The sequence below is a fragment of the Fistularia commersonii genome, chromosome 7 (genome assembly GCF_037954325.1).
Source record: "Fistularia commersonii isolate RoL2024-O1a breed Wild chromosome 7, RoL_Fcom_v1.0, whole genome shotgun sequence".
NCBI lineage: Eukaryota > Metazoa > Chordata > Actinopteri > Syngnathiformes > Fistulariidae > Fistularia > Fistularia commersonii.
Genome location: NC_141290.1, coordinates 9,148,322 through 9,161,003, shown reverse-complemented (window position 1 = coordinate 9,161,003; position 12,682 = coordinate 9,148,322). Strand labels below are relative to the sequence as shown.

General features: G+C 49.3%; 1 protein-coding gene across 8 annotated transcripts in view; it reads left to right on the top strand.

The window, feature by feature from the left end:
• Window positions 1-11,470, top strand: part of atp2b2 (ATPase plasma membrane Ca2+ transporting 2) — a 39,324-nt gene extending 27,854 nt beyond the window's left edge. For 5 of the 8 annotated variants that reach the window (XM_086149662.1, XM_086149660.1, XM_086149661.1 and 2 more), the window contains 11 exons: window positions 382-623; window positions 1,689-1,923; window positions 3,388-3,567; window positions 3,689-3,776; window positions 4,059-4,165; window positions 4,502-4,693; window positions 5,363-5,576; window positions 5,661-5,872; window positions 5,951-6,058; window positions 6,141-6,323; window positions 8,957-11,470. In XM_086149662.1, the coding sequence (XP_086005788.1) occupies window positions 382-623; window positions 1,689-1,923; window positions 3,388-3,567; window positions 3,689-3,776; window positions 4,059-4,165; window positions 4,502-4,693; window positions 5,363-5,576; window positions 5,661-5,872; window positions 5,951-6,058; window positions 6,141-6,323; window positions 8,957-9,268 (2,073 nt within the window). In that variant the 3' untranslated portion in view covers window positions 9,269-11,470. Of the gene's footprint in view, window positions 1-381; window positions 624-1,688; window positions 1,924-3,387; window positions 3,568-3,688; window positions 3,777-4,058; window positions 4,166-4,501; window positions 4,694-5,362; window positions 5,577-5,660; window positions 5,873-5,950; window positions 6,059-6,140; window positions 6,324-6,927; window positions 7,118-7,427; window positions 7,478-8,956 lie in introns of all 8 variants that reach the window. The other 3 variants (XM_086149664.1, XM_086149663.1, XM_086149667.1) reach the window with 2 other exon arrangements.
• Window positions 11,471-12,682: the final 1,212 nt, after the last annotated feature.

Genomic DNA, 12,682 nt, shown 5'->3' with positions numbered 1-12,682 from the left:
TTGCGTCATATTTGCCGGTCCTGCTGCCATAACTGTCTCCTTCAATTAGCACCAGAGATTGGTGAAGAAGCTAGTTATTATCATCATTAGTTTTATTAATAATAATCATAATAATGATTATAATGATGTTAGGGTTGTGCACATTATGTAATATTCATGCTAACAGCGGCGGATTCGTGTTCAAAGTGAGATCCATGGTTACATGCATGGGGGGGGGGGGTGATCCGCAAGGAGAACATGAACTTCTTCATGCTAGGTTTATTTTCCAATGCTAACCTACACCTCAGAAGGTACAGTATAGGTTAGGTATAGGCAGAAAAAGACTCTTTTTCTCTGTAGCGTGGTGACCAGAACCCAACTCTTGCTAATTTCTGTCTTCAGCCCCCGGACAAGGAAGGCGGTCTCCCGAAGCAAGTGGGCAACAAGACGGAGTGCGGGCTGCTGGGCCTGGTCCTGGACCTGAAGCGGGACTACCAGCCCATCAGGAACCAGATCCCTGAGGAGAAGCTCTACAAAGTCTACACCTTCAACTCCGTCAGGAAGTCCATGAGTACCGTCATCAAGCTGCCCGATGGGAACTTCCGCATGTACAGCAAGGGCGCCTCCGAGATTGTCCTCAAAAAGTAAGACTTTTTGTTTCCTTTTAAGGTAGACTTCTGGTGAGAAGAGCAAAAATTATGCAATACTACGACTGAATACTGCAGTATCAAGCCCCCAAATTTCCTTTGCCCCCTAAATGTAACATCAGCCATACAAGTCCCAATCCCGGAGTAGTTTATTTCTTGAAAATCAAACGGAATTTGTTCAGATCACGCAGGAGTCACATGTCACCCGCCCCACCGGACCAGGACCTCAGGGACGATCATCAACCCGAGCTTTAAATACCAGAGCTGTCAATCATGTTGAGTGGCAGCTTTGCGATGACTGACAGGGGTCGATTTTAAGCCCCACTGGGGTCCATCATTGGAAGGCACAGTATCTGCTTCCATTTGTATGTTGATGACCGTGTGACGTATCTCCCTTTCGAATGGCACCATGCCTTTTCAGCAAATGCCCTTTTGGTATGTCTTGATGATATTAAATCATGAATGGTCCCAGATAAGACAGAAGTGTCTGGACTTACTGTGAGCCCCCCTCTACCATGGGTCCCTCGGTACCGTGTGTGAATCCCACAGGACCGTAGTTTTATGTCAGGTTACGTCGTAAGGAAGTCCATCCTTTCCAGAAGCACCTTGAAGCCTCGAAGTCTTGGGATGGACCTCTGCAAGGCACTTTATTTCGGAGTCACAGCCGGTTCATCTGCACGGCTCTTAAGCGGACCGAAACCAGCCATAGCCTGCTAGCTTTATTAGCGTCTCCCTTCTGAGGCTGCATATATTAAGGTTCCAGCACAAAGTCTCTTGTCAGAACTTGCGTTTGATGTTCCTCGACTATGGCGCCATCCTCTCAGCAACCGGGTTATTCTCTGAAAAACGTGCGCCTCGGTCCTGTAATCCGCCTCCCGGTGGTGGGGAGATTCAGAGCGGCGTGCGGTTCACGGGGAGTTCACGACGACTCAAGAGCAAATCTGGAACGAACAGCTTCCCCTCCAACTCCGGCTTCTTCTGTTAGTTTTCCCTCATCTGGGGAGGTTGGATCCACAGCAAGAGGAGTCTCCAAGGGTTCTTCTCCCCCCGCTTTCCCTCCAGGTGCAACCACATCCTGAGCGAGGCCGGCGAGCCGCGGGTGTTTCGCCCTCGGGACAAGGACGAGATGGTGAAGAAGGTGATCGAACCCATGGCATGCGACGGCCTGAGGACCATCTGCGTGGCCTACAGGGACTTCTCCAGCAACCCCGAGCCCAACTGGGATGACGAAAACGCCATCCTCAGCGACCTCACCGCCATCTGCGTGGTGGGGATCGAGGACCCCGTCAGGCCGGAGGTGGGAGAACCGGACGTACCTGATGCATGGTAGTTTTTTTCCTCCGCAGATGAATTTTGAACCCCCGGTCTGGAGATACTGTACCAGCCTGTTCCCAACCCTTTTGCTGAAACGTGTTCTTCCAGAGAGTTCTCTCTGTGTTCTCCAGGTTCCCCGTCTTCCTCCCACAGTCCCAAAGTAGACAGAGGGTCCACTGGAGACTCGAAATTTGTCTGCAGGAGTGAATGAGAGGATGAATGGTTGTGAATGTGTGATTGACAAGTGACCCTTCCAAGTTAAGCCCCGCCTCTTTCCCCAGCTGCGGTTGTTTGACCCCCAAATCCTGTATGATCTGAAAGGACGTCAAGGAACACATGTTTATTTTCAATATTTTGCTAAATGTAGCGGTTTAGTCGTTTTAAGTCCTTTCCCTAACAGCCTTTAATTTCCATTCCGGCCCCGGTTCTGTTCCGATCCGGTTCCTCTTTAGGAATCCGCTCTGGTTCCAGGTGGATGCTGAGGTTCCTCAGGGGTTGTTTCTGGGACTTTTGATATTCCGTCGTACAACAACATCATATATAAATCTGTATCAATATATGCTGATATGATATATACATATGTCAATATCTGTTGTTATGAAATCCATAGATATGTCATAAATGTCAATATAAAATACGTGAGCATGACAATATGTCATATATGACAATATTTTATATAGATATACAGATGTCATATCTGATAATATAAAGTATAATATTTATCAATATGTCAAATCTGTCAATATAATATATATGTCATACATGTTGATATTGAATATATATGTCAATACATCATAAAAATTTTGATATAAAAAACACATATGTCAACGTTGTCATGCTATATACCTCAATATAAAATACACACTTCATACATATCGATACATATCAATATGTGTTGAATACATCTTTATCAAAGTGGTTTGATATGAAATCTATAGATACGTCATTTACATCAAAGTAAAATAAATGTATTATATATGTATCAATATATGTCACATATGATAATATAAAATATACATTTGTCAGTATGTGTCATATGTCGGTATGATATATGTAGGTGCCACATATGTGGATATCATATATATAAAATACATAAATGTCAACATGAAATATATGTCAATATAAAATTGATATTTTATATATACATCACACATACATCAATAAATATCAAGTGTGTCAATATATGTCATGTGACAATATGATAAACATCACTATCAATATATATTAGAATGAAATCTATAGATACGTCAATATAAAATAAATATGCATGTCAATATATGACACTATAATATATATATATATATATATATATATATGTATGTATGTCAATATAAGACTCGTATATGCACAATATTATATATATAGAGAGAGAGAGAGATATCGTATGTGACAGTATCACATGTGAATGCAGTATCTTCTGCATCTCCTGACCTTCTCCTCCATCCAGGTTCCCGGTGCCATCCAGAGGTGCCAGCGCGCCGGCATCACCGTGCGCATGGTGACAGGTGACAACATCAACACGGCGCGCGCCATCGCCATCAAGTGCGGCATCATCCACCCCGGGGAGGACTTCCTGTGCATCGACGGCAAGGAGTTCAACAGGAGGATCCGCAACGAGAAAGGAGAGGTAAGGAGGAGGAGGAGGAGGAGGAGGACTGCAGTTTCATCTGCAGACGCCTGATCCCTGTGTGTGTGTGTGTGTGTGTGTGTGTGTGTGTGTGTGTGTTTGTGTGTGTGTGTGTGTCCAGGTGGAGCAGGAGCGCATCGACAAGGTTTGGCCAAAGCTCCGGGTTCTGGCCAGATCTTCCCCCACTGACAAACACACACTCGTCAAAGGTTTGCTGCATCAATAATTGCTCCCACACACACACACACACACACACACACACACACACACACACACACACACACACACACACACACACACACACACACACACACACACGTATACACACCTGCACAAAATCCAGGATTTGGGGATTTTTCAGATGCTGCCTTCCATGCATCCCTGACATTTCAGCATGTGTGTGTGTATGCGTGTGTGTGTGTGTGTGTGTGTGTGTGTGTGTGTGTGTGTGTGTGTGTGTGTGTGTGTGTGTGCGTGTGTGTGTGTGACAGGCATTATCGACAGCACCATGGCCGACCAGAGGCAGGTGGTGGCTGTCACAGGGGACGGCACCAACGATGGACCCGCACTGAAGAAGGCCGATGTGGGCTTCGCCATGGTAACAAGCCCCCCCCCCCCCCCCCCCACACACATCTGCAGTCCGTGGCCGTGTGGGGCAGGAGCGCCCCCTAGTGGCCAGATTCGCACCAGACACGAAATGTGATACGTTTGGTGCCCTTTCAATTCCCATGGTTATTTGTAACACTGGCGAGTCCAGATTAATGCTCCGATTAAGGGGTCGCCCACTCGCGACCTTTTCCGCATTACAGTTATTATATAGTTATTACACGGTTGTTATATAGTAATTACATGGTTATTACATAGGGATGCTTTTTTTACATAAGGTATAACAGAAAAGGCGGGATTTTAATCTGGCGGCGTGATCTTTCGCCAGGGCATCGCCGGCACGGATGTGGCGAAGGAAGCGTCGGACATCATCCTGACCGATGACAACTTCAGCAGCATCGTCAAGGCGGTGATGTGGGGCCGCAACGTCTACGACAGCATCTCCAAATTCTTGCAGTTCCAGCTGACGGTCAACGTGGTCGCTGTCATTGTGGCGTTCACCGGCGCCTGTATCACACAGGTCGGGAACCGTGCGTGCGTGCGTGCGTGTGTTTGTGCGTGTGTGTGTCTGTGTGTGTGTGTGTCTGTGTGTGTGTGTGTGTTATGAGTGTTTTAGGGTTTACTCGGCGCGGTTGATTTAAAAGCAATTGTGTAAAAAAAATAAAATAAATTAAAAAAAAAAAAAAAAAGAACAAAAATGATTTTATGTATTCATATCAAACATGTTAATAGATGTGTTATTAAAAATATAATTACAATGTAATTAACGGTTTATGACGCTAATAATGGGCTAGATTTGCAAAGTATATTTGGATTCATTATTAAAATCGGGGTGCGGAAATATAACAATATAAAGAAATATCAATACATTTCATTTAAATTAGATTGATTTTGAAAAATAAAAAAAATTACGTTTGGGTGTAGGTAACAATTTAAAGAAAAATCAACACATTACGTTTAAACTAGATGGATTTTGAAAATAAGTTTGGGTGAAGGTGAAATAATTGAAATTTTAATAATGGACAATCGAACACACAGCGCACACGCTTTATGGCCAAAAGTATTAGCTCACCTGCCTTGACTCGCATATGAACTTAAGCGACAGCTTTGAATACTTTTGGCCATAAAGTGCAGATCCATTTTGAAGTTTGTTTCACTTAAATGAAATCTTTCTATCCCCTCCCGCCAGGACTCGCCCCTGAAGGCCGTGCAGATGTTGTGGGTGAACCTGATCATGGACACGTTTGCGTCGCTGGCGCTCGCCACCGAGCCGCCCACCGAGTCCCTGCTGAAGAGGAGGCCTTACGGCCGCAACAAGCCCCTCATCTCCAGCACCATGACCAAGAACATCTTCGGCCACGGCGTCTACCAGCTGGTCATCATCTTCTCGCTGCTCTTCATCGGTAGGAGCTTCCTCGCGCCGCGCCGTCCCCCGCCGCAGGAAAAAAAATGAATTGCGTCTCCTTTCCCCGTCTTCCCTCAAACAGGCGAGAAGATCTTCGACATCGACAGCGGACGCAACGCTCCTCTCCACGCGCCGCCGTCCGAGCACTACACCATCATCTTCAACACTTTCGTCATGATGCAGCTCTTCAATGAGATAAACGCCCGCAAAATCCACGGCGAGAGGAATGTATTTGAAGGTATCTTCAGGAACCCCATCTTCTGCTCTATTGTTTTTGGCACCTTTGCCGTGCAGGTAAATGTTTTTTCCTTTTTTCCGCATCTTTCTGCATCGCGTGGCGGCGCCGCGCTGAGTCCCGCTCTTTGCGTGCAGATCGTGATCGTGCAGTTCGGCGGGAAGCCGTTCAGCTGCCACCCGTTGGACCTGGAGAAGTGGATGTGGTGTGTGTTCCTCGGCCTCGGGGAGCTGGTCTGGGGGCAGGTGAGGAGGAGAAACTTCTCCGCTCTCCGCCGCGGTTCGAGCCCCCCCCGCGGATTCTGACGTCCCGCGTGGTCCCGTCCAGGTGATCGCCACGGTGCCCAACAGCAGGCTGCGCATCCTGCGGCGTGCCGGCCAGCTGAGCCAGAAGGACGAGCTGCCGGAGGAGGACGTGAACGAGGAGAACGAGGAGATCGACCACGCGGAGAGGGAGCTCCGCAGGGGGCAGATCCTCTGGTTCAGGGGGCTCAATCGGATCCAGACCCAGGTGAGGACCCGTTTTGGTTTTTTTTTTATCTTACGGGTGAATGTCACGGATGGATCCCCAGGTGGAGATTGTCTTGGAAGTAGATGATTTTAAAAAATAAAATACGACGGATGCAAAAGAAAAAAAAAAAAAGTGGAAATTATTGTAAATACATTTAGAAAAAAAAAAAAAAAAATTTTTTTTACATTTTTCATTCATTTTTGTTTAATTTTCCCTCCATCCCTCAGCAGGACCACGACCGGGCCTCCTCCAGTGGATTTTTTTTTCCCCCTCGCTTAAATTAAAAATCGAAGGGGGCGGTCGGTCGAGGTCACCCCCCCCGATCCATCGCTCATAGTGAAAATAAAACCCGACGCCTCCATCGGCCGCATTGGTAACGACCGTGTAATAACTCGGTAATAACAGTGTCATAACTTAGTAGTGACACATCACGGTTTCATTGCCCACCCTCATCGTCCAGGACGGCGTCGAGATCCTTCAGGGAGACGCCGAGAAGGTCGGAGATGTTCGGTAGACGCCCCCCGCCGCCCCCACCCCCAGCCCGACCACCTCCCCTTCCACTCTGAGCAGTCTCCTCTCCCCCTCCCCTCTCTCCCCCCCACAGATCGAAGTAGTCAACACCTTCAAGAGCGGCACCTCCTTTCAGGGGGCCGGGGCTCTGAGACGCCAGTCGTCCACCACCAGCCAGACCCAGGATGTAACCAATGTTTCTAGTCCTAGTCACGTGTCCTTGTCCAATGCCCTTTCCTCTCCTACAAGCGCTGCCGCTGCTACCGCTCCTCCCTCCACTGGCCGTGAGTCCGTCTGCTTCTCTGTCCCCCGTCTCTCATTGGTCCGCGCTCCGGGGGCGCCGCCCAATCCGCTTGGCTTCCTCTCTGCCGGGCCGGCCGGCCGGCGCCCCCGTAGACGACGGCGTCTTCTGTCGCTATCTGACGTGTTCTTCGTTTTCCATTTTCTCTCTTCTCTTCTTTCTTTTGCTGCTCATGTCTGTTTGTTTTTGTTGTTGTTGTTGTCGTTTGTTTTTTTCTCAAAATCATCTTGATGACTCCTCCCCCGCTCGGGTGTACTGTCCTCTCATTGGTCGATGTGTGTTTGTTTCCCCAGAGTGCTAGGACCGCAGGACTAAGGGTGATACCCACGGCGTGACATTTCAGGTTGTGAGTTTGTCTCCCTCTGCTGACCATCACCCGTTAACCCCCCCCACCTCCACCACCTCCACCGCCATCCTCCATTAATCCCATTTGCGGACATTAATGTGACCGAGGGACTGGGTAAACATTCGAGTGTGGGACCCCCCACGCCCCCACCCGCAGTGCTGGGTAACCACGGCAACAGACAGAACGCCCTTTATCTCGTTAGCGGGCAAAAAAAATAGGCCGTTTCCAGAAAAGGTAGCTTTAAGCGCGGGATTTTCTAAATAAAAGCGCCGGTGGGGGAGCGGGGCCGTTTTCATCAGATTTTGCTTTTACGTGAAAAAAAATCCTCAGCTGAGATGGATTTGTGTTATCCTGTTTTTTCCCGTTGCCATAGTAACACCCTCCTCCCATCGTCTCGTCAGGAAAAAGCCTCAGAACGCTAGGCTATTATAGCAGTGCTAGCATTAGCCTGTTAGCTTCAGATGCTAAGGTAGCAGCAGGTTAGTATAGTACTCAAGGAAGTACTTTGAGTGCAAAAAAAAAAAAAAACCTCAGGTAGCAACGTGCGAGGTGGTAGAGTACTCGAGTACATGTACTTTGAGTGTGCAAAGCCAGTAACCCGTTGCAATATAAGTACTTGTTTCGTCACGTGACATCTGATACTGCTATTGATCGGCGACTCGCGTGTCTCTCCGGGCGGCCCTGTGATTGACAGGTGAGCTTCCGGGGTTAAGCCCCGCCCCTCGCCCGCCGGGCCCCTCGTCGGCGGCCGTACTCGGGTGTTTACTCAGACGTGCATGGTGTCCGGACCCGTCGGAGCCGTAGCCTCGGCCGCCGGGCGCCGGCGCGCGCCTCCTCGCCACCACTGTGGCCGCTGCATGCGGGCGCATCTCACCTGTCGTCCACTTCCTGTCCACACCACGCCGCTTTCACTGTGAAATCCATCCTGTGTGTGCGTTTCTGCCGTGTTTTGCTCTCCTTCAAGCAGCTTCACGCAAACTTGAGTTTTCCCCGCCCCTCCCCCCTCCTCGCCCGTGTGCCGTCTCTGTCTTTGTGTGTGTGTGTGTGTTTGTGTGTGTGTGTGGGTGGTGTTCCCCCACAGACGGCCCTGGCTCCGCCCCCCCAGAGGCCTCACGCTCACCCCATTGGACCGCTCCGATCTAACCTCCTTCCTCCTCACCAACCTCGTGCACCAGAGCCGTGCATGTGGTGACCTCCGACCCCCCCCCCCCCCCTTGTCTCTAGGTATACGGCCCCTCGGACTCGAGCGTATACTTACGACGGGCGCCATCTTGCTTTTTCCTCCCCCCCCCACACCCGTTTTTCCCTGAAATGTGTGATTTTTGTTTTTCCGGCGGCGGCGGCGGCGTCCCCCGCCTCCTCCTCCTCCTCCTCCTCCTCTCTCTCTCGCTGCTCCTCCTCTCCCATCACCCCATCCCGCCATATCCTGGCCGGCGTTCCTCACGGCGTCCCCCCTCCCCTCTCTGTGCCAAACAGATCCGTGTCGTGAACGCGTTCCGCAGCTCCCTCTACGAAGGCCTGGAGAAGCCCGACTCCAGGACGTCCATCCACAACTTCATGACGCAGCCGGAGTTCAGGATAGAGGACTCCACGCCGAACATCCCCCTCATTGACGACACCGACGACGACGGCGCCCGGCGGCGGAGGAAGTTCTCCAGCCAGCCTTCGTCCCCTAACAAGAACAACAACGCCATCGACAGCGGCATCAACCTCACCATCGACACCAGTAAATCCGCCGCCTCGTCCGGCCCCGCCAGCCCCCTGCACAGCCTGGAGACCAGCCTCTAACCGCCCCCGCCTCCACCAAACCCCCCCCCCTCAACCCACCTCCACCCTGCTCCCACCGCCATCTCCAGACTTGGTTCATCTCCTCCTCCTTCCGTTCCGTCCGAAACGAGGGACCATCTCATCCCGCCCCCTGGAAAAAAAAATGGAGGTGGGGGTGGGGTGGGGCAGGAAAAAAAAAAAAAACATGCAATCATAAAGAAAAGAAAAAGAAAATGAAAAAGCCACTCAGCCGTCCCGCTGCCGCCGGTGGGCGGAGCCTATGCTGGTCGGCATGTACTTGCAAACTGAACCTCCTGAGGCACCGGGAGGAAGAGGAGGAGGAGGACGGCGAGGAAGGAGACGCCGCTGAGGAGATGGAGAGACCTTGGACCTCCTCTTCCTCCTCCTTCTCCTCCTCCTCCAGAACTGATAATAGTTTAAATTAAATTTAAAAAAAGGACGTTGTTATTATTCAGATCCTGATTATTATTATTATTATTATTATTGTTGCTCCTGCATGAATGTAAACTCGCCCAGGATTTCTTTGAAGGGGTTTCAATTTTATCGGGATTTAATTTAATTTTTTTTTTTTTTTTTTTTCATTTTCAACTTCCTGTTTTATTTGCTCACCACAAGGCGAGGACTTCCTGCCCCCCCCCCCCCGACCCCCCGCCCCGCCCCGCCCCTCACACACACACTCTTCGCGTCGTCGTGGAAATGAGCCCCTCGACCCTCTCGACTTGGAAAGGTTTCAAAACCTTTAGGAGTAAAAGTAAAGAGGGTTCAAGGGAGGGGGCGGGGCTTCAACTTGCACGGTCGCCTCGCCGCCCAAGACGACGGCGAAGACGGCGAAGACGGCGAAGACGATGGCACCAACGGGATATATTCTATAAATACCGATTACTTCTAAATATACTTAGAGAGAGTTTATCTTTGTGTCGGCATGTCGCCTTGTTCCTGCTTCAGTGGCTCGAAAAAAAAACAAACAAAACAACAAAAAAAAAACAACAACCTACTTTGACTTATTTATGTCTCAAAGAGAATGTAATTTGTTTACAGAGATACCTGGGGGGAGGAAGGGGGCGGAGCTTAGACGGCGTGCGGTTACCTGAGGTTCAAAGAAAAAGAAAAAAAAGAAAAGAAAAAAAAAAACCCGGTCGTCGGGATTTGCCTGCTATTTTGTCGAACTGTAGATATTTTTAGCGGAAACCAAAATATAACCCAGAAGTAAATGTGCTTTTATTTATAACCCCCCTTCCTGCAGGGGGCGGAGCCTGGTCGTCAGGAACTGTCTTTTTAAGGGAAACAAAGCAAGAAAACAAAACCGCTGGACTTTTTTCTTTTATTTTGGTTTCACTTCCTGTCTGGCAGGGACGCCACGCCACGCCGCCGCCGCTGCCGCTCGAAAAATCTGTTTGCATTTTCATGGCGCTTGTCTTCCCGCCACCACTCAGCCCCCTCCCCTCCTGTTCCGACTCCGCCATCTTTATCCTGCTTTAGCCAATCAGACATCGTCGGAGAGAAGGCGGCGAGGTGAGGGGTAGGGGAGCGGCGTGCGGGCGGACGGCGGCCATTTTTTATTTCCGAAACCCCGGACTTATCCCACCCGCCGGCGCCGGCCCTGATGGCGAGCACGACGCCGTGGACTCGTTATGCAACAACAACAAAAGAAAGAAAGGATGATTTTCTACTTTCACAGAAAAAAAAGAAACGAGTACAATCATTGACCCAAGCGGTTCTGTCTCCTTTCCGCTCGTCCTCCGCCGCCCCCCCACCGCGTCCTTGTCAATCTGTCCATCGGGGGGAGGCGGGGCTTAGCTAGGACCGCCCATCTCCGCCGACCCGCGCACTCCAGATGGACGTTGTCAGAATCACAACAGGAAGGAACTTTCAGCTTTAACAGGCGCCATGTTTGACCCCCCCCCTCCCTGCCCGATATATCTATCTATAAATATAAATATTATATATATATGTATATATAATATATATATATAAAACGGACAAAGCGAACGAGGACGAAGGCGCGACGCCTCTTGCAATACACCCCTTCAACTTAGCATGCAGAAAGAGCTAGCCGACCGCTAACATCCTGGCACTTTAGCCGTCCACGCGGTCGCCACGGTGACCCCATCCCATCCCCCCTAGTCCCCTCCCCCCTGGCTATTTTTATTTGAACGAATAACTGTAAATAAAGAACTCAATGTCTTTGTTCATTTAATACTATGCAAAAAGTCATGCTTTTATTTTCTATTTTTATTGCAATTGTTGCCCCCCGCCCCTGCGCCCCCCCCCCCTCCCCGGAGTGTGACGCTGGAATGTGTGTGGTCTGAAAAAAGAAAAAAAAAGTAAAAACCATGTGATGTAAAAGCGCTTTCCAGCTCGGACGAAGAGAGCGTTGGAGGAGGAGGAGGAGGAACTCTGACTCTCGCTGCTTGACTGTCCCATCAAGCCTCTTCCTCCCCCCCATTGCCCTCTGCCCCCCCCCCCCCGCCCACGACAGGAGAGTGGAAATGATATTTAAAGAAAAAAAAAAAGAAAAAAAGGTTTTAAAATCACTGAATAAATCTCCCGGAGCAGCATGAACCCCCCCGGCCCCCCGTCTCCACGCCTCTCCTCATTCTTCACACTTCTTTTTTGCAGTTCCTCCTCCCGTCCAACAGGGGGCAGCACCCCTTTTTTTACAACAAGCATTCACACACATATTCATACTGTACACACACACACACACGCACACACACGCACACACACACACACACACACACACACAGACATACACACACACAGCTTGCAAGGAGCGGTGGTGTCAACAGTCGGAGGTCGCCTGTGACCAGTGAATAAGAAGAAGAAGAAGAGGAAGAAGAAGATGGAGATGTGTTTCTGTGAGATGACGTCTGATTTTTTTTTAAAACCCTTTATCCAATGAGTGAAATTACAGTATAATTAAAGTGTAATTACACTATAGTGCAAGCTGAGTAGTGCAGAGAATGAATGAATGAATGAATGAATGAATGATTGAATAAATGAATGAATGGATGAATGAGAGACAACAACTTTTCCTCTTTTTCTGGTTGGTTGGCTTCTGCACTCCTCCTTCCTGAGAGGGTTTTCTCTCCTTTCTTCAGTATCCCCCTTTCCTCTACATCCTCCCCTTCTTTCCTCTCAGACTGTCATTCCACCTTTGGCCGCTAGGGGTCACTATTTCACCGTACACAGGCCTCCATCCGGGTACGTGGACTAACTGTCTGCAAGGTACTGCAGAGGACAACAGTGCTGGTAAAGATAAGTTTATGTTTAAGTACTGCGTGTACTTCGTGTACTGCGTGTACACGTGAAAGCAGTATAGCTGCTGCTGTGAAAATGGATTTATGAATATATAAACACATCATATATATTTTGGTCAAATGTGAATAAAGCTATGCATCTTATTGAATGCAA